Raw genomic sequence first — 21,924 nt, 5'->3', positions numbered from 1 at the left:
CCTGGTACTCTTCCATGCCCTCTCTGGGTTGGTATGGCACCCCTTTCACTGGCGCATTGATTCTGTTTTTGACCACTCAGGTTACCTGCCAACAAATAGAATCCTTCTTACGCACATACTTCACGGAAAGCTCGGGATGTGTCTCTTCGGCAGTGCCCCTGTGGGAGGCGCATAAAGCCACGGTGCGTGGTCATGTTATACAGCTGACGGTGGTTCGGAACTGGGAGAGGGAGTGCCGACTTTTGGAGTTTCATTCTCTACTGGCCTCTGCGGATGCTCCCCCCAGCAAGTCTGGGGATGTGATGTTGCTCAGTATTGGCGTTCTTGGATCCCTGCTCTTGGTTTTGTTATCTTTTTTCTTTTGTACTTCCTTTTCTTTTTGTTTTTGTTTGTTTTTGGTGTGGCAGTGGATAGCTGCCTTTAGTTTGAGTTACTATCAGTGTTATACTATTGTTTTGTCATTTAAGTGCCATTGATAGCCCCTGCATGGGCGCACCTTTTGCTCTGCTGGTGTTCGAGCACTGTTTTTTCTAATTTTTTATGTGCAATTGATAGCCCCGGCGTGGGTGTGATTTGTTGCTAATGTGTTAAACAGTTAAAAATTAATAAAAACCATTAAAATACAAAACGTGTAGGCTGTTTTATCAGTGTGTATCAGTGTCTTTTCAATAAAGGATTCATATTTTTTGGATATCATCCTGCGTGCCAACCATCCCTGTGCCTTATATTGATAAGTAGTTTATTTTTTTACCATTCACAATTATTAAAGACTATTTCAATTGCAATTTTGTATCTCCTTACTAAAGTGTCTTTATTCCCTCAAATATGTTGAAAAGGCACAGGCCCTTATAAGAGCTGGTTTCAAAACATTGGAGAAAAATACATCCTGCCCTCAGTCTTCAGTCAGCAAAAAACAATTAATTGGGACAAGTCCATTTCAGTGCATTCGGTTGAAAAACACCACCACATGCATGAACGTCGTGGTAGAATCATAGACCATTAACCTAAGCCCATTATATACACACACACACACACACACACACACACACACACACACATTATGCTAGGGATATTTTCCCTTACAGCTTTTCTGCCAATGACCACCTGAAGATGATACATAACTCAATCATCTGTATCCTGCAATGTTAAATTAAAAAATATATTTTCTGTAAGACAATGACCAATGGAAAGCCTTGTTTGTCCATAAAAAACATATGTATTACTTGTTACATAATAACGTTAATGGAATAAACAGGTCTACAGCAGAAATGTCTAAATTGCTCTGGCCCATAAAGTGTATACAGGAGCAAGAGTTTAAGTTAAAGTGGTTTTTTGTAATAGAGATTTGTCTAGGTTTACTACCAAAAACCTGTTAAGTTAAACAGAAAAAAAATTAAAGTGTTCTAAGGATAAGTGCACTTATTAATTTCCTTACTGTCAATTCTGCTCACAAGCTCTTCCAATGCCTTTACATTTTTCTGAATTCCAGGTTGAGCAAAGGTGTAGTTATCCTAAAAAACAAAATAAGACAAGAAATATACTACTGTTGTTACTTAGATTAAACAACCACCATTTACACAATACACAAATCCAGATTTCAGATTAAAAAAAAAGGGAGTAATGCTAGTCACCATGCAAAGGGATTTCTTAGAACAAGAACATATTGTTTTAAAATGCATATGGATTACATAAAGTTTTGGGGGAACATTAATAGTTCAAACAGAGGTCATACCTGCTCTGCATTATGCAAAGCGTATGGATGGAGACATAGAACCACTTTGAAGGATGAATCGCTTAGGGCTGAACCAACAAAATTACATCACACCGAAAAGTCAGCAGCAATGGAGTGACTGGTGTGCTTCCCTTATAAATGTCAGAGCGATTCAATTCTTAGTGCACAACCAATAATTCAAAAATCACTCCAAATATAAATCACTCAAAATAAGTCCATATGAAAAATAGTGTCCAAAAAAACAAAACAAAAAAAAACCTCAATCTTCATGCATGTGATGACAAGTGTCCACACTGTGTGAATCCAAACAATGGCTACAGTGGCCCCTCACCTCCTTACATAGACCCCACAGGGTCAGCAGAGTGTTCTTTTCTGTTTCTTCTTTTCAGTCTGTTTCATTTTCCTGGCATCTCTATCTGCTGCCCTCTCATATTATGGCCTGTAGGTGGTCTGGTTACTGTTTTCTTGCGGAAACTGCATCATTAAGTGATGAACGGTAGTTACATGTTTTCTGTAGAAATTGAAGCTCCAGTCTGCAGTCAGCCGCCTCTCCGAAACTTGAAAAACCTGACTGACTTGGCTGACTGCAGACTGGAGCTTCAATTTCAACAGAAAACATGTAACTACCGTTCATCAGTTAATGATGCAGTTTCCGCAAGAAAACAGTAACCAGACCACCTACAGGCCATAATATGAGAGGACAGCAGATAGAGATGCCAGGAAAATAAAAGAAGAAACAGAAAAGAACACTCTGCTCAATTCTATTAAGGAGGAAGCTGCTGATAGAGTATATGACTCTGGGGAGGATCCGGTGATTCATCAGAGTGGTGTTTTATCCTAAGGCGAGCTGACCCTGTGGGGTCTATGTAAGGAGGTGAGGGGCCACTGTAGCCATTGTTTGGATTCGCACAGTGTGGACACTTGTCATCACACGCATGACGATTGAGTTTTTGTTTTGTTTTTTTGGACACTATTTTTCATATGGACTTATTTTGAGTGATTTATATTTGGAGTGATTTTTGAATTATTGGTTGTGATCACTTTGAACACTCTTAATATTCCCGGTTGGAATACACGTGTTGCACTTTATTTGCACATTTGCACAGATTTTTAGCACGTATTTATATATTTATTATTATATATATTATTTAAGATTTAGCGCTGCACTTTGTACTATTTTTTATTCAGTGTATTATTTTCTTTTTTGCACCAATATAGATCTGCTGAGTTCACATATTCAGAGATATATTATGTCTGAGGATAAGCCTTTGGTTTAACCGTTTCAATACTGTGCAATTTTACACCTTCCTACCCAGGCCAGTTTTCAGGTTTCAGCGCTCTCACACTTTGAATGACAATTGCGCGGTCATACAACATTGTACCCAAACTAAAATTTTATCATTTTTTTCACACAACTAGAGCTTTCTTTTGGTGGTATTTAATCACCGCTGGGGTTTTTATTTTTTGCTAAATTAACAAAAAATACCAAAAATTTTGAAAAAAACCCACATTTTTCTTTGTTTCTGTTATAAAAGTTTACAAATAAATAATTGTTCTTCATAAATTTAGGCTGAGATGTATTCTGCTACATGTCTTTGGTGAAAATAACCCAAATTAGGATGTATTTTTTAGTTTGTAGGAAAGTTATAGAGTTCACAAACTATGGTATAGATCTGAAAATTGATCAATCCTGAAGTACTGACAGCCAATCTAATTTCTTGAGGTCCAAGAATGTCAGAATAGTACAGATATCCCCAAATGACCCCTTTTTGCAGAGTAGACAGTCAGACGTACTTCATAAGAGGCATGGCGAGTTTTTTGAAGTTGTATTTTTTTGTCATAATTTTTCGGAAAATGAAAAAATTAAAAAAATTATTTTCACTATTTTTTTTTTACATACTGTCACCAGTGCAGTACAGCATCATCATATAACTGGCATGGCGGTGAACAGGGACACTGACTGGTGACAGTATGAAAAAAAAAATATACATATTTTTTTTTATTCTATTTAATTTTTTATTACTTTTTTTTATTTTTTTTAAGATTTTTTTTTCATATTTTACTATGACCAAAGTAGTACAATGTTACCATAGTAACATTGTACTACTTTGGGGAAGTGATCAGTATTTTTTTTTTTTTTTTACACAATTTGCTTATAGCAAAGAATGACTTTGCTATAAGCAAGCATTTGCCTGAATGAAATCGATTCATTCAGCTTTTTTTTTTTTTTTTTTTTGTGCTTAGCTGTGATTTGGTCACAGCTAATCACATGACATGTGCATGTGATTAGCTGTGACCATTCACAGCTAGGCACTAGTATACAATGGATGGCATCATGAATGAAGCCATCCATTGTATACAACTGTCATGTGACCTGCTGTGATTGGTCACAGCAGGTCACATGGTACCAGCAACGGGAGCCGGTACTCGGATCTGTCATCGGCCGTGTCCCAGGTGCACGGCCGGTGACAGATCGCACTGCTGCGCCGCTCTGCATTAGCGCAAACGGCGCATGTGCGGGAGCACGCCAAAGGGCGTGCACCCGGAGTGGAGAAGCACATCTGAAGCCGCCAAACGGCCATTGGCCGGGCGGCTAATGGTTAAATCATAGGTGAAGCGCAGCACTTGATTGATATTTACAGTATTTAAACACATTTTTTATTGGAGTATGAATAATGTGAGCGATTCACAATTTTATAACAACAATTTTGTATTATTGGTTTTGCATAGCAGCTCACAAGATTTTGCACTTTACACGTTTGTTATTTTTTTTTTCCCTCAGACTTGCATGATATGATCTGTTTGTTCATTTGACTTAGAAACAGAAATCAGGTTACTTTTGAATGCTTGATTGGACTTCTCAAACAAATGCATTGGTAACAATTACACAAGCTGTCTTTTACAAGGAGAGCATTGTTGTTGACTGGGTTCTTCTATTGTTCTACATTTACCCGCTTCCTGTCCACCCTATAGCAGTAATCCTGCTACAGGGTGACACGGGTGCACAAAATCACGTATATATGATTCATATCTTTGGGCACATTCAATCCCAGAGAGAGAAGACGCAGTGAGTAAAAACAGCACACTTACACAGTTTAGAACACATTTAACCTCTTGATCGCTGCCCCCCCCCCAGTTAATCCCTTTACTGCTCTGTCACCAGTGTCATTTGTACAGTATACAGACTACTGAACTCTGTATTAGCGACTCCGGAGACTTCAGATAGTGTTAGCATCAGTTAGCGTCCCTCCCAGATAACATCAGATTGCCTGTCAATACACCAGTTATCACATTTAACCCCTTTATTGCCAGGAAACCGCTCACATACACAATAAACCTCCATTGCTAGTATAGTGTCTGAATGGATCAATATCTTTGGTCAGATCAGCACTATACCAGCACTCACATTAGTATAGTGTCTCCAAATATGCAGCGTCAGCGTGATCAGCCCCAGCACCTGCGTTTAGCCTCTAACCTTAACACCCCCCCAAGCAAGTGCAGTGTCAGTATATCACCGCCACTAGATATATTGCACACAAAACCTCAGTGCTTGCAGAATCAGGCTTGATCTCTGTTAGCACTTTGACCAGAGCCACAAAATTTGGCCCCTCGTAAATCACCTTAACCAAAAATTTGCAGATGCCTATACTCCCCAGCAAAACATCTGTGTTGATGAGTCCTTCATTAGTTTTTCTGGCCGCCTTGCATTCAAACAATTTCTCCCCAGCAAGCCTGCCAGATATGGGGTCAAGATGTATAAGACCTGTGAGAGGGCAACAGGCTATACATATAAGTTTCGGATTTACGAGGGAAAAGATAATCATGTGGTGCTCCCAGATGCCCAGACTACATGGGGAGCGGTGGCAAGATAGTTTGGGACTTGATGTCATCCTTTTTCCATATGGGGGACCACTTATACATGGACAATTTTTATTCAAGCATGCCACTATTTAGATATTTGTACAATCTTGGCTGGAATTGGCACCTGTGGCACTGTGCGACCTAATCGACAGGGCTTCCCCCAAAGGCTTGTAAATACCCATCTTAGAAAGGGGGAAAAAGCCTGCTTGAGAAATGAGGAATTGCTCGCAGTGAAGTGGAAGGACAAACAGGATATTTTGGTCCTGTCTTCCTTTCTCGCAGACACGACCATCCAAATTGCCACGGCAGCTGGTGTTGTTGAGAAGCCCCTCTGTGTCCACGACTATAACCTTAACATGGAGGTGTGGACTTCAATGACCAGATGATGAAGCCGTACTCAAGTTTCCTGAACAGCCACACGTTGGTACAAAAAAGTGTCTGTTTATTTCAATTGGCTCTATATAAAGCTTTTGTACTTTACAAAGCAACTGGGCAAAGAGGATTCTTCCTAAAATTACAGGAAGAGATCATCACGGCCCTTTTGTATCCAGAAGCTGCTGTGGCCAAAACCCCCAACACAGATGCAGTTAGCCGGCTGCATGAGAGGCATTTTCCCGATGCCATTCCTGGTACCCCAACCCAAAGGACACCCCAAAAAAGATGATGTGTCTGTAGCAGAGATGGAATAAGAAATGACACCCGCTTTTTTTTGTCCCTCCTGTCCTGGCCAACCTGGTCTCTGCCTCAATGACTACTTCTGTAATTACCACACACTAGTGGAGTATAGGGTACAGCACGGCACACTTCAGGGCACATATTTGCACAGGGTCTCAAAAGATGTTAGGTAGTCAGGAAACTGGCTATCGCATTTTGAGAGACCCTACAATCTGTTTAAGTTCAAGTGTAAAAAAAAAAAAAAAAAGTAAAAATAAAAAAAAAAATTTAAAAAGCAAAAATAGTTAGTTTTTTTCTGTTGAGTCACTGTTATACTATTACGGTTTTACTATTACTATTTTATTGATAACCATCTCCAAAACCAATCTGTTTATTCTGACAGCAACAAGTGTGTGCAGCACTGTTGGATGAGATTTTTCATCCAGTTAAAAAAAGAGCATATCTTTCCTTTGAGACACCATTGAAAACTTTCCTATTCTCCAGCTCCAGTAAGTCCCTCAGCTCTTCTCTTTTAAGGGCAACCTTCTGGTGCACCTCTAGATCCTGCTTTTTTTATGTGCCTGTTCTAATGTATGTAACTCTTCCATTACCCCCTTTATTTTCCTCTCCTGTTCCTTTTTTTCTTTTTCTTCATGCCTAAAGCTATCAGGATTCCTCTTATGTATGCTTTATGGGCCTCCCAAATAGTTGCCACCGATATTTCCTCAGTTTCATTCATAACAAAAAATTGCTCAATTTCCCTCCGTAACCTCTTCTCTACTTCAGGGTCTTGTAAAAGTACCTAACTTAATCTCCATGTAGCCCTCTTATTCTGCTCACCACCTACCCGTAGTTTCACAGTGACAGGAGCATGGTCTGAGATGGATATCACCTCGTTCTCAGATTTTATCAGCAATTCCAATTGTCTGTGCTCTACTAAAGTAAGTCCAATCGTATAGGTATCAAAAGGTATAGTCTCTTTCTCTCCATGTATCTATTAATTGATTTGGAAATAAGTTATATTTTAATATTCTCAATTTTCTACCTCTGTCTCTCTGTGCACCTGAAGACACATCCAATCAAGGATCCAAACACAGATTAAAATCTCCTGCCACGATCAGACTTCCTTTCTTACAATTCATTATTTTCCCAAACACCTCTTGAAGAAATACTTCTGGGTTCTTCTTTGGACAATAAATAACGTGTATTTTTGTCCCTGTATTTCCACTCTAAGGCCTAAGTAATGACCCTCTAGATCTACCAATCTCTCCTCTACATTAAAACCCATATTTTTTTGAAAATCCAATTGCGACTCCCTTAGCTTTATTGGCGAGTCTGCATAATGCCAGTGTGGATAGTTCTTTGAGAATAACCTAAGATTTGTATCGTAAGACAGATGCATCTCTTGTAAAAAAAAACCCACATCTATAGAATGATATACTTCCCTCAGAGCCTTATGTCTTTTAGATGGAGAGTTTAAGCCTTTCACATTGTAGGTCATAATCTTGATCAAACTCATGTCTTTTTACATTTCTGTTCTCTTCCACTCCTCTGGTTACATATAGACAGGCACAAGATATTACTTTCATGGCATTCACCCAACCCCCTCTCCCCCCCCCCCTTCCACCAACCCACCCCCCATCTCAAATCCCTCTCCCACCAGTCCCACGCTTAAAAACTCCCTGACCTATATACTGCCTTAGAATCTGACATGGGTTACCCCCACTAGCGATTCCTATTTTAGGGTAAGACTGAGCATGAACACCTAACCTGTTCCCCTTCTCCTATCATGGGGGATCATACCACAAGCCTCCAGCTTACTAAGTTCCTCTACTTAGCATACCAATAGGGACCTCATATGAAAGCATCAAAGAGGGCTGGCTAAGAGGCAGGCGGAGGGACAGGAGACAAAAAAAAAAAAGCAATATTTACCGAATTACTGGACACTGAGTCCCCAACTCATATGTCCTCCCTAAAGCTTTCACTTTCTTTCCTCCCCGTCCCCCACCTCCCTCTCTTTGTCAGCCCCACTACCTCCCCTTTTTATTCACTTGATGCAAGCTTTCATTTATTAATTCCAGTCTCTCATTAGACCCTACTGACCACCCTGCCATGTCCACCACCTGTAAATCTAATTTATCACAAAAATCTCAAATCTTCTGGAAATCTTACCCTGGCTGATTTTCCATCTTTCCACCCAATCAAACATGCCGGAAACCCCCAGTTATATCTGACCTACTTGTCTCTCATCTGATCTAATAATGGTTTCAGTGTTCTTCTTCTGATCAGAGTCTCGGCGGCTACATTCCCAAAAACTTGCAACTTCGCCTCCCCGAATTTAATTTTGGTGATATCTCGTATCCTTTTCCATATTTCCTCTTTATCTTCATGATAATGAAAGTGGACGATTACATCTCTTGGGAGATCTGGTGTAGTTCTTCTTGTGCATCCAATTCTGTGTACTCTAATTTTAGGGGTTCAGAATTTGATCTTCCAGTCATTGGTTTAAATACACTCCATACTTTTTCCCGCAGATCTTCTTCACCATGGACTTCTGGCAGTCTTCGTATCCTCAGATTATTTCTTTTCTCTCTATTCTCCTGATCTTCTAATTTGTATGATAGGTTCCTCTGTTCCCTTCTCATCTCTTCCACCTGCCTTTCCAATTTGGTAATCTCCTGGGCCTGGGTTTCCATCTTCCCTTCTACTTACTCTACTCTTGTTAACATACGTTCCAAATCGCTGTGAATCACCGCCATTTCATTTTTCATGAAAAGTTCCAATTTTGCGATTTTAATGGGGATTTGTGACATTCCTCCCTGTTGATCCGCCAGATTTTGCTCTATTACATTCTCCATAATTATAGATTCGTTCATCGAATTTCCATCTCACACTCCAAATGACAATCTAGTTTGTTTGCCATCATTTTTCCTACTTCCATCCTGTTGTTTCTCAGGGCTTTTTTCTTGCATTGGCATGTATTTCTTGATTATACTTATATTTGCATTTGGTTTCGGGGTTTTGACCCAACCTCCAACGTTGTTATTGATCCCTTAGGAGGCACAAATACAGTCCTGAATAGCTTATTAGGAGGACAAAATTAACACCTTCAATTTAACCTCTGAGAATACCCCATACTTTAGTCTTCTGCCCGCCCGGTCCCTCCTCTCATGTCTGCATTACACCAACAACAGAGAACACACAATATTAACAGAAAAAGAGAAAACTTCATGCTGTTACCCACGGCAACTCACCACCACCATCCGAGCCCGATATACTGGCTCCGCTAGTACATATTCATCTGTCCTATTCGTGGTCTCCTGTCTCTTGTCCCTGAATATAAAATCACTTCATGGGGTGGCCAGGGCGGGACTTCAATCTGTTCCCAATCCCTCAATTAGGGGTATCTCAGGGTCTCTGTTCCTCCTCGAATTGTTCAACGCTTCCTCCTGGGATCTCTTCTGTGTCACTTGTCCACAGTATACCTCCTCCTTTCTCTTTCCAGACTCTCCAGATCTCCAGTGACCGATGTCTTATCCCTCTTGGAGCTTCAGGGATCCGCAGCAGTCTCTCTCCTGTGCTGTTTCTTGCTTTGTACACTCCACAGGCTGCTCCTCAGCTGCAGCTCCCTGCAGACCTCTCTCACACTCCACTTACAGATGCCACTGGGGCTTCACAGACAGGGCTGCATCTCCCCTCCTGCTTCGAAGGGACCGCACGGACCTCTCCAGTCCTCCTGACACTGGGAGCGGTACCAGCTCCACTGACGTCCCACAGCCCCAAGCTACCACACACAGGTAATGTCCAAATGCGGGGAAAGGTCAGAGTGTCAGGATGGCAGCATGCACATGCCGGCGTCCAGAGCTCCCTCTCCTTACCGACTCACTGCTTCATGCTCAGGCCCCTCCCTGAGCAACAGAAAAACAGGATGTTTAAATTGATGCACAGGGTGGTGAATATGAACACAGTAGAAATGAATTTCAAATGTTTTACTAGATGGTATTGTACACCGAGTGTTGCACATAAACAAATGGAAGAAGATTCACCACTATGTTGGAGGCGCTGTGGTGGGAGAGGGACTGTCTTACATATGGTGGGAATGTCCTGGAATCCATGGGTTTTGGCAGGAATGATCCAACTAATACAGGAGATTCTAGGGATAAATATTCAAAAAGATCCGTGGGTTTGCCTATTTTATAAGACAGATGAACCAGTAAAAAAAAAAAAAAAATACAAAAACAGCCTATTATTCCATTTTATTAGTGCTGCAAAAGAGCTTATTCCTACATTTTGGCAGTTAAGGGACCCCAGTGAGAAATTTGATGAGGATTGAGTATATATATAAGATGGAAGAGTTGTACCACATTGATGAGATAGAATGGGAAAACGTAGAGAAGAATGGAATAGATGGTACGTGTTTAAAACATCTGGAAAATATCTTGAAATAATGAGCGTCCCGGTTACAGTGTTGGAGAATGAAACAGATTAAATGGAAAGTTGTAATGGGAGAAGGAAATCTAGGGATGCGTCTGGGTGTAATAGACAGTTTAAGATAGGAATAGTAAAAATGAGGTGGACGGGGTAACCAATGGGTGGGTGGGGTGGATAGGAGGGTTAAAGATATTTTGTGGGATTAAAGATGTTTTGATATTGTATAATGGTGATTTTTGTATCAAAATAAAATTCAATAAAAGATATGAAAAAAAAAAAAAAAAAGAGAGCATATATGCCGAAGCATGGGGGCCTGATGTGGCCAGTGGGTGGATGGCCCCTATGCTTCGGTATATATTAAAAAAAAATAAATAAATTTCTTCATCCACATTAATGTGAAAAGAGGAATCTGGTTATTTTTCATGTGTGCCCACCAATAGAAGTGGGTGGATGCAGGGTGGTATATTCTAATGGTGGGCACACCACACACTTTTTCTGGCAGTGATTTCTTCTCTTTTTTTCATTCAGCCCACAGGCTGCATAAAAACCCCCCAAAACATAGCATGTATACCCAACAAGGAACATGTTCTTGTAATTTTCCAAAAACTTGTGAGAAAAAAAAAAAAATCTTTCATGGACTCAACATGCCTCTCAGCAGATCGCTTGGGTGTCTACTTTCCAAAAAAGGGGTCATTTGGGGGTGTTTGTACGGTCTTAGTATTTTAGCACCTCAAGAAATGTCAGTCAGAAAGAAAAACCGGGTAAATTGCAGTATCTATACTATAGTTTGTAGATGCCATAACACAAACCAAGTAGCAAAATACATTTTGGCCTAAATTTATGACTAACTTTGAATTTACTATATATTTTTTTATAGCAGAAAGTAAAAAATATAATTTTTTTCAAAAATTTTGGTCTTTTTTTGTTTATAGCACAAAAAATAAAAAAGCGTATAGGTGATCAAATACCACCGAAAGAAAGCTCTATTTTTGTGTGAAAAAAAGCATTGCATGACCGCGCATTTGTCAGTTAAACTAATGCAGCGCTGTATAGCATGACCGTGCATTTGTCAGTTAAACTAGTGCAGTGCTGTATAGCAAAAAATGGCGCAAATCACAGTATTTATACCATAGTTTGTAGACACTATAATTTCACACAAACCAATTAATATGCAATTATTGGGATTTTTTTTTACCAAGGACATGTAGCAGAATACATTTTGGCCTAAATTGATGACTAACTTTGAGTTTACTATATATATTTTTTTATAGTTGAAAGTAACAAATATTTTGTAGCGCAAAAAATAAAAAGCGCACAGGTGATCAAAATAGCACCGAAAGAAAGCTCTATTTGTGTGAAAAAAATGACAAATGTAATTTATGCACAGTATTGCATGACCGCAGAACTGTCAGTTAAACTAGCGCAACGCTGTATAGCAAAAAAATGGCGTAAATTGCAGTATCTACACCATAGTTTGTAGACGCTATAAAAGTTTCACACAAAGCAATCAATATACACTTATTGGGATTTACTGAGTTTACTATATATTTTTTTTATAGCCAAAAGTAACAAATATTTTTTTTTCAAACTTTTTGGTCTTTTTTTGTTTATAGCGCAAAAAATAAAAAGCGCACAGGTGATCAAATACCACCAAAAGAAAGCTCTATTTGTGTGAAAAAAAGGACATACATTCCATTTGGGTACAGCATTGCATGACTGCACAATTACCAGTTGAAATAGCGCAGCGCCGAATAGCAAAAAAAAAGGCCTGGTCAGGAAGGGGGGTAAATCCTCTGGAGGGCAAGTGATTAATTATGTAATGGAAATCAACAAGTTAATTAATGGTTAACAATAGCTTGACCTGCTGCAATATATGACCTATGGCATGTAAGAAACAACAGTGCCTAGTAGAGGGTGAATTGGAGAGTGTTCCACCTATATATGACAGTGTAAACAAGGCAGGAAAAGGGACCACACCCATGTGGGATTGGCTATCTATGCTTTCAAAATGAAAGGTTAACAATAGAAACTGAAGGAGGACTCTATGATGACTTAACACCAAGGAAGATCTCTGCCAGAATCTGAAGACATTTTTAGCCCAATCTCCTCCAACCATTTTAGAACAAGCCTAGGGTCTGTGTTGCCTTCGGAGATTGTGAAGCCTCTACAGTGCCTTGAAAGTATTCATACCGCTTGCAATTTTCTACATTTTGTCAGGTAACAACCAAAATGTAAATTTATTTTATTGGGATTTTAGGTAATAGACCAACACAAAGTGACACATAACTGTGAAGTGGAAGGAAAATGATAAACGGTTTTCAAATTTTTTTACAAATAAATATCTAAAAAGTGTGGCGTGCATTTGTATTCAGTCCCCCTGAGTCAATACTTTGTAGAACCACCTTTTGCTGCAATTACAGCTGCAAGTCTTTTTGGGCAAGTCTCTACCATCTTTGCACATCTAGAGAGTAACATTTTTGCCCATTCTTCTTTGCAAAATAGCCTTGCAACAGATTTTCAATTGGATTTAGGTCTGGACTTTGACTGGACCATTCTAACACATGAATATGCTTTGATCTAAACCAGTGGTTCTTAACCTTGTTGGAGGTACTGAACCCCACCAGTTTCATATGCGCATTCACCGAACCCTTCTTAATTGGAAAAATAAAATATGATTTTTAAAATTCAAAACATAGGTATATATTTAGGTATATATTTATACATAGGTGCACAAAATGAACAAAACCGTTAAGAATAAAGAACAAAACCATTAAAACATGATTTTCACACAAAAACAAAAACATAATAATGAATATTTACTGCACGAATCATATGAGTTGGGTGTGGGTCTTCACCTCCGCCGAACCCGCGAGACTGACTCACCGAACCCCTGGGGTTCGATCGAACCCAGGTTAAGAACCACTGATCTAAACCATTCCATTGTAACTCTGACTGTATGTTTAGGGTTGTTGTCCTGCTGGAAGGTGAACCTCAGCTCCAGTCTCAAGTCTTCTGCAGACTCTAACAGGTTTTCTTCTAAGATTGCATTTGGCTCCATCCATCTTCTCATCAACTTTGACCAGCTTCCCTGTCCCTGCTGAAGAAAAGCATCCCACAACACGATGCTGTCACCATGTTTCATGGTGGGGATGGTGTGTTCAGAGTGATGCGCAGTGTTCGTTTTCCACCACACATAGCATTTTGCTTTTAGGCCAAAAAGTTTAAATTTAGTCTCATCTGACCAGAGCACCTTCTTCCACATGTTTGCTGTGTCCCCACATGGCTTCTCGCAAACTGCAAATAGGACTTCTTATGGCTTTCTTTCAACAATGGCTTTCTTCTTGCTACTCTTCCATAAAGGCCACATTTGTGGAGTACATGACTAATAGTTGTCTTGTGGACATATTCTCCCACCTGAGCAGTGGATCTCTGCAGCTCCTCCAGGGTTACCATGGGCCTCTTGGCTGCTTCTCTGATTAATGCTCTCCTTGCCTGGCCTGTCAGTTTAGGTGGACGGCCATGTATTGGTAGGTCTGCAGTTGTGCCATACTCTTTTCATATTTGGATGATGGATTGAACAGTGCTCAGCAAGATTTTCAAAACTTGGGATTTTTTTTTATAACCTAACTCTGCTTTAAACATCTCCACAACTTTATTCTTGACCTGTCTGGTGTGTTTCTTGGCCTTCATGATGCTGCTTGTTCATTAATGTTCTCTAAAAATACCTCTGAGGGCTTCACAGAACAGCAGTATTTATAGTGAGATTAAATTACACACAGGTGGACTCTATTTACTAGGGGTTCACCAAAATTTCAGTGGCCGAAACGATTCAGCCGAAAACACCTCTATTGGCCATCGGCCGATATGAAAAAAAAAAAACCCGCCCCTTCGCCCCTCACCCGCCCACCGTTCGGTAGTTCTCAGCCTTACGTGAGAAACCATTGAATGATCCTGGCACTAGGCATAGAGATTAGTGGAGGAAAGATGGCCTCCACTCTCTACGCCCTTGGAGGACCAGAGCGATGTCACTTCCGGTTGCCTTTTTTTTTTCTAATGCACTAGATCAATGCTTTTTTGATCTAATGCTTTACATTTTAGAGGAGAGATGTGGGGTCTTATTAACCCCATATCTCTCCATAAAGAGGACCTGTCACTAATTATTTCTATTACAAGGGATGCATGCATTCCTTGTGATAGGAATAACAGCGATTCATTTTTTTTTTAAAAGGGACAGTGCAAAATAAAAAAAAAGTTTAAAGTGCCCCCGTCTCCCCGTGCTCGCACGTAGTCGTGAATGCATACATAGGCCACACCTACATATGTAAACGGTGTTCAAACCACAAACGAGGTATCACCATGAATGTCAGAGCAAGAGCAATAATTCTAGCATTAGACCTCCTCTGTAACGTTACATTGCTAACCTGTAGAAATTTTTAAAGCATCACCCATGGAGATTTTTTAAGTAGCACAGTTTGACGCCATTCCACAAGTGTGCACAACTTTAAAGCGTGACATGTTGGGTATCTATTTACTCGCCATAACATCCTCTTTCATATTAAAAAAAAAATGGGGTTCCACTTCACATTTATGTGCCACTTTGCTTTCGTCTATCACATAAAATCCCAATAAATTACATTTACGTTTTTGGTTGTAACATGACAAAATGTAATATATAGCAGTGGAGAAAACATTATAGAAAATAACCATGAAGAAAACAAACAGTGCAAAAAAATGCATAAGATGAGTGCAGCTCCAGTAAGTTGGAGCTATATACAGGTATATGAATAAATGAAGGTACAAGTGAGCACAAATAAACAAAGAATCAGAAGGTGGTATGGACCTCAATTTCCTCATTTAACCCCGAGGGCCAGTGTATATATCCAAAAAGTTTCTTGCGTACATAATCGCTGAAAGCGTTCAGCTGTAGAATATATATCAGGTATGGAATCAATAATCCATACTTGGAGATCATGGATGGATTTATTATGAAATTCAGAAGTGTCGTGGGACGCAATGTTTGGGGTTACCATCTTGCACTAGACGTCAGTGTTTTTCGAACCTTTTTCTGAGAGTTCTGATGGTACGGCCGACATGTAACACCAAACATAGCGTCCCACGACACTTTTCTGAATTTCATAATAAATACATGCATTATGTTCAAGTATGGATTATTGATTCCGTTCCTGATATATATTCTACAGCTGACCGTTTTCAGCGATTAAGCAGGCAAGACGTTTTTTGGATATATACCCTGGATACACTGGCCCCCCAGGGGGTTAAATGAGGAAATTGAGGTCCATACCATCTTATGATTCTTTATTTGTGCCCACTTGTACCTTCATTTATTCATATACACGCACATAGCTCTAACTTACTGGCGCTGTATTCATCTTATGCATTTTTTGTTTTATTCATGGTTATATTCTATGTTTTCTCCAATGATATATATATATATATATATACATATATATATACACACACACAGTCAGGTCCATAAATATTGGGACATCAACACAATTCTAACATTTTTGGCTCTATACACCACCACAATGGATTTGAAATGAAATGAACAAGATGTGCTTTAACTGCAGACTGTCAGCTTTAATTTGAGAGTATTTACATCCAAATAAGGTGAACGGTGTAGGAATTACAACAGTTTGCATATGTGCCTCCCACTTGTTAAGGGACCAAAAGTAATGGGACAATTGACTTCTCAGCTGTTCCATGGCCAGGTGTGTGTTATTCCCTCATTATCCCAATTACAATGAGCAGATAAAAGGTCCAGAGTTCATTTCAAGTGTGCTATTTGCATTTGGAATCTGTTGCTGTCAACTCTCAAGATGAGATCCAAAGAGCTGTCGATATCAGTGAAGCAAGCCATCATTAGGCTGAAAAAACAAAACAAACCCATCAGAGAGATAGCAAAAACATTAGGCGTGGCCTAAACAACTGTTTGGAACATTCTTAAAAAGAAGGAACGCAACAGTGAGCTCAGCAACACCAAAAGACCTGGAAGACCACGGAAAACAACTGTGGTGGATGACCGAAGAATTCTTTCCCTGGTGAAGAAAACACCCTTCACAACAGTTGGCCAGATCAAGAACACTCTCCAGGAGGTAGGTGTATGTGTGTCAAAGTCAACAATCAAGAGAAGACTTCACCAGAGTGAATACAGAGGGTTCACCACAAGATGGAAACCATTGGTGAGCCTCAAAAACAGGAAGGCCAGATTAGAGTTTGCCAAACGACATCTACAAAAGCCTTCACAGTTCTGGAACAACATCCTATGGACAGATGAGACCAAGATCAACTTGAACCAGAGTGATGGGAAGAGAAGAGTATGGAGAAGGAAAGGAACTGCTCATGATCCTAAGCATACCACCTCATCAGTGAAGGATGGTGGTGGTAGTGTCATGGCGTGGGCATGTATGGCTGCCAATGGAACTGGTTCTCTTGTATTTATTGATGATGCGACTGCTGACAAAAGCAGCAGGATGAATTCTGAAGTGTTTTGGGCAATATTATCTGCTCATATTCAGCCAAATGCTTCAGAACTCATTGGACGCCGCTTCACAGTGCAGATGGACAATGACCCAAAGCATACTGCAAAAGCAACCAAAGAGTTTTTTAAGGGAAAGAAGTGGAATGTTATGCAATGGCCATGTTAATCACCTGACCTGAATCCGATTGAGCATGCATTTCACTTGCTGAAGACAAAACTGAAGGGAAAATGCCCCAAGAACAAGCAGGAACTGAAGACAGTTGCAGTAGAGGCCTGGCAGAGCATCACCAGGGATGAAACCCAGCGTCTGGTGATGTCTATGCGTTCCAGACTTCAGGCTGTAATTGACTGCAAAGGATTTGCAACCAAGTATTAAAAAGTGAAAGTTTGATTTATGATTATTTTTCTGTCCCATTACTTTTGGTCCCTTAACAAATGGGAGGCACATATGCAAACTGTTGTAATTCCTACACCGTTCACCTGATTTGGATGTAAATACCCTCAAATTAAAGCTGACAGTCTGCAGTTAAACAACATCTTGTTCGTTTCATTTCAAATCCACTGTGGTGGTGTATAGAGCCAAAAATGTTAGAATTGTGTCGATGTCCCAATATTTATGGACCTGACTGTATATATATATATATTATTTTTTTTTTCATTCTTCTGTGAATAGCCAATCTTAGTAAACATTGTACTATATATATTATTATGGTCTTTAAGACTGCCAAAGTATATTATCTGCCACTCCCCAATGTTTATATATGTCTGCTGCAGTTCATGTCTCTTGATCAGTGACTGTAATTATGTTTTTTAAATTTGTCATTATTACTGTGCACCATATACATTGCCGTTTCCCAACCACGTCCACCTCCAGCTCACCCCTGTCCATCTATCCGCATAGTCCGCCCCATCTGGTCCTCCTCCTATAAGAGACTGACATCCCCAACATACAATCAGGTCTGAAGAAGAAGCAGATTCTTTGAAGCGGGTCACCTGACCCATCCTCGCCTTTTTGATTGGTCGCACCGCCCAGTTCAGACTTCCGTGCCCTCCATGCTGGTTACGGCGCTGGTCTCCAGCGTCTCCATCATTGACGGCTTCCATTCCTCTCCATCCCAAGGGACCAGGGCTCTGACTGACATCACCAGCCCCCCCACTGGCCAAGCCGAGGACTGACATACTTGCTTATCATTCTCCTACCTTTGTAAGTAGCTATAAGCTATTGTATTTTAATAAATTATTTTAATCCTCTGCACTTAGGTTGGCGCCCCCTTGTGTCCTTTTATATTTCCTACAGAGTATTGCTTCACTCTATGGGGAACTGCCACTGCTGGTGCCTATAATATGGACTCAATGGACTTCATGTGATATTTTTACATTTTATACAATTTTACATGGTTTATTGTTGCCCTATTGTTGCTACAGTTTTATCTTATTACAAGAGTTCCCTCTCAGCGTCAATTATCCTACTGGTTCCTGGTAACAACCCATGCAATTCATACATACAAAAAACCCCAAAACAAATAAGTAAAAAAATTAAGTTATGTTTAAAGGATACGTTCACCTTTTGGGCAAAAATAATAAATGCACATTTTTTGCAGGTAAAAAATGTGCACTTATTTTTGTCCAAAGGAGCCTGTAAACCACTGCACTAGCAATCAGTAGATCACTGATGCCATGCAGGTCTCCTGCAGACCTGTTATAACATCTGCTTGTTGTACGGGATGTACAAGCAAACCGATATTCTGGCAGGAAGCTTCAATTAACTGCCATGGTGCTCCACAGCACCATGGTAGTTAATTGAAAACTACAAGCCAACAGCCGCTAAGGCTGCCGGGACTTGTAGGCACTCGTTCACAGAACTCTGTGAATGAGTGACATGGCTGTCTGGGTGGAGCCCCGCACGCCCTCGTTGTTTTCAAATCTGACAGATAGTACAGTGTTGAACACACTAACTGAAAAAGTATTGAATACTTCATACAAAATCCTATGTTGATAATGAGCCTCCTGTATGAAGAAATTAGTCACATGCCTTGCTCAGGTGTGATTTTTGTCTATTCTTCCACACAGTCTTCTAATCTTGGGCCTCTTCTATGAACTCTGATCTTTAGTTCTTTCCACAGATTTTCTATTGGATTCAAGTCAGGTGATTGGCTGGGCCATTCTAACAGCTTTTTCTTTTTTTTTTCTTTGAAACCAACTGGGAGTTTCCTTGGCTTTGTGTTTGGGCTCATTGTTTTGATGAAATGTCCACCCTCATTTCATCTTCATGATCCTCGTAGATGGCAGCAGATTTCATGTATTACACATAACTTTAGATTGTAAGCTCCACGAGCAGGGCCCTCACATTTCTACTGTACTGAAATGTATTGTAATTGTACTGTCTCCCCTATATTGTAAAGAGCTGCGCAAACTGTTGGCGCTATATAAATCCTGTATAATAATAATAATAATTGCAGCAGATTCCATTGTATTACACATAACTTCATTTCTGAACTTATTTTACCCACTGTATATTTTAATTGTTTATTTTTATCAAATTTACAAAATTTAAAGTGAGTGAACAGGAGAAAAATCTAAATCAAATTAATATTTGGAGTGACTACCCTTTGGCTTCAAACCAGCATTAATTCTTACACTTGCACAAAGTCAGGGATTTTGCAGGATTAGAGTCAGGTGTACGATTACCCAATTATAACCAGAAGGTGCTAATGATCATCAATTTCATAGGTGGGTTGAAATACAGTCATTAACTGAAACAGAAAACTGGGAGAGGAACAGCCAAACTCTGCTACTAAAGTAAGATTGTGGAAGACAGTTTCATGTCACAGGTCATACACCATGTCAAGACTGAGTACAGAACCAAGACATAAGAGGGTTATTTACTAAAACCAAAGCGTGCAAAAATCTGGTGCAGCTCTGCATAGAATACAATCAGCTTCCAGGTTTTATTGCCAAATCATAAAGTGGTTCTAAAGGCTCAAGGTTTTTTACCTTCATGTATTCTATGCATGAAGGTACAAAAAAATCTGTGTGCAGCGTCCCCAGCCCCCTCCGATCCAGCAACATTCTGAACAGCCTCTGCTGTCTAGGGACTATTTCTTCTCATAGGCTGAGACAGCAGCGGGAGCCCATTCGAGCCCAGGGGAGGGGTCGAGCCGCAGCTCTGTGTGTCTTATGGTTGCATACAGTAGTAGCTTGGGGACAGGCATGCAGCAGTGAGGGTGAGCAGCTTTCCCTGGAGGCACTGTTTGAGAGGGGGGAGCCAGGAGCGCTGACGACAACCCGAAAACAAGAGGATCGGGGCTGCTCTGTGTAAAATCATTGCACAGAGCAGGTAAGTATAGACATGTTTGATATTAAAAAAAAAACTAACATTTTGTGTCACTTTATCTGAACAAGCTAAAGTTAGAAGCCGATTGGCTACCATGCACAGGTGCACCAGCACCCCATGGCGGTTATATTGACCAGCAAAGGTCTCTAGCAGGCAAAGCTCTTTTGAAGCAGCACAAATAAATTGGAATTATTACTATAGCCAAAATGTGTTTCTTAATTTTGGATACAGTAAGGGAGGGTTATAAAACCAGTCAGATTTTTTTACAATCCTTGACCCAATAAGGAGATATATCCTCACTTGCTATCCCATAGACAAAGTAGTGAGAGGAAATCCCTACAAATACTTGGGGACCCCCGGATCACCACTACTACTGTTCCCATTGGAAGATTCCCCCTCTATTTTCTGGAGGATACCCAAAATTTGGGATATTCTTTTATTTTCACTTTCAATGGTAATGGTAAACAGGACCGATAGAGAGCGTGAACCTCCTTGACAGGTGCTCTAATCCCTCTGCACTCTATCCAAAACTAAAAAAAATTGTTTTACCTTTAGTTCTGCTTTAATGCAGCAGACTAACTACAAATCATGCATAACCGAGGACTCCAGAGGCTTCAAATGGGCATGGACATGAGGGAGAACAGAATTTTGTGACTTTATTTGTGCCACCAAGAGAGTATTAGTATATAAAATATCAAAAATCTTCATTTGTAAAAATAAAAACAACAGAAGACAACAGTCATATTCAATGTGCACCATGTAAAAAAACAAACAAACCCCCCCCCCAAAAAAAAACCATTCTTTGAACGTGCGTATTGAAAGTGCAGACTGGAGTTGTGGATCAATGTGTTTCGCAAGAGAACTGACTTCCTTAGGACCTACGCCTTTCATACAGAGTGATAGAACTCTAAGGGCTTGTTCACACTTGACTGTTTTTCCAGCTCTTGCCAAACGCCCCTATAGCGTTTGACAAGCGTTGGTCCGGCGTTTGCGGAGCATTTTTAACTCTCCACAAACGCTGCATGCGCGGTTTAGCGGAGGTTGCTGGCCGTTTGCCAAGTGTTAAAAATGCCCCACAAATGCCTAGAATGAAGTTTGAATGGTGTTAACGCTCCGCAAACACCCCACAACCGCACCGCAAACACCGGCCAGGCGTTTGCGGAGCGGCACCATAGACTTGAATGGCTTGGAGGCTTCAACTCCTCCTGACTCGAGCAGAGGCGTCCGTTTTGCCGCGACACAGCGCGATGCTAGCGCTCCTGTTTGAACAGCACCATGTGCTGCAATGTGCAGAATTCTCCCAGGCGTTTGGGAAACGGTAAAAACGCTTCCCAAACACGTCTGCAGCTTGCTAACAAGGCTAGTGTGAACGTAGCCTTAGTCTATGAAGAATTGTTGCAAAGATGATGT

General features: G+C 40.3%; 1 protein-coding gene across 3 annotated transcripts in view; it reads right to left on the bottom strand.

The window, feature by feature from the left end:
* The window catches only part of TBC1D22B (TBC1 domain family member 22B), a 275,367-nt gene that overhangs the window by 65,231 nt on the left and 188,212 nt on the right, over positions 1 to 21,924 (bottom strand). For all 3 annotated transcript variants that reach the window (XM_089677368.1, XM_089677369.1, XM_089677370.1), the window contains one exon: positions 1,436 to 1,511. In XM_089677368.1, coding sequence (XP_089533494.1) covers positions 1,436 to 1,511 — 76 coding nt within the window. The remainder of the gene's footprint in view (positions 1 to 1,435; positions 1,512 to 21,924) is intronic.

Source organism: Staurois parvus, unplaced genomic scaffold, assembly GCF_062004578.1.
Source record: "Staurois parvus isolate SC_StPar_1 unplaced genomic scaffold, SC_StPar_1.0 ptg000185l, whole genome shotgun sequence".
Classification (NCBI taxonomy): domain Eukaryota; kingdom Metazoa; phylum Chordata; class Amphibia; order Anura; family Ranidae; genus Staurois; species Staurois parvus.
Note: the sequence above shows the minus strand (reverse complement) of the source record. Positions and strands in the feature narration are given on the sequence as shown.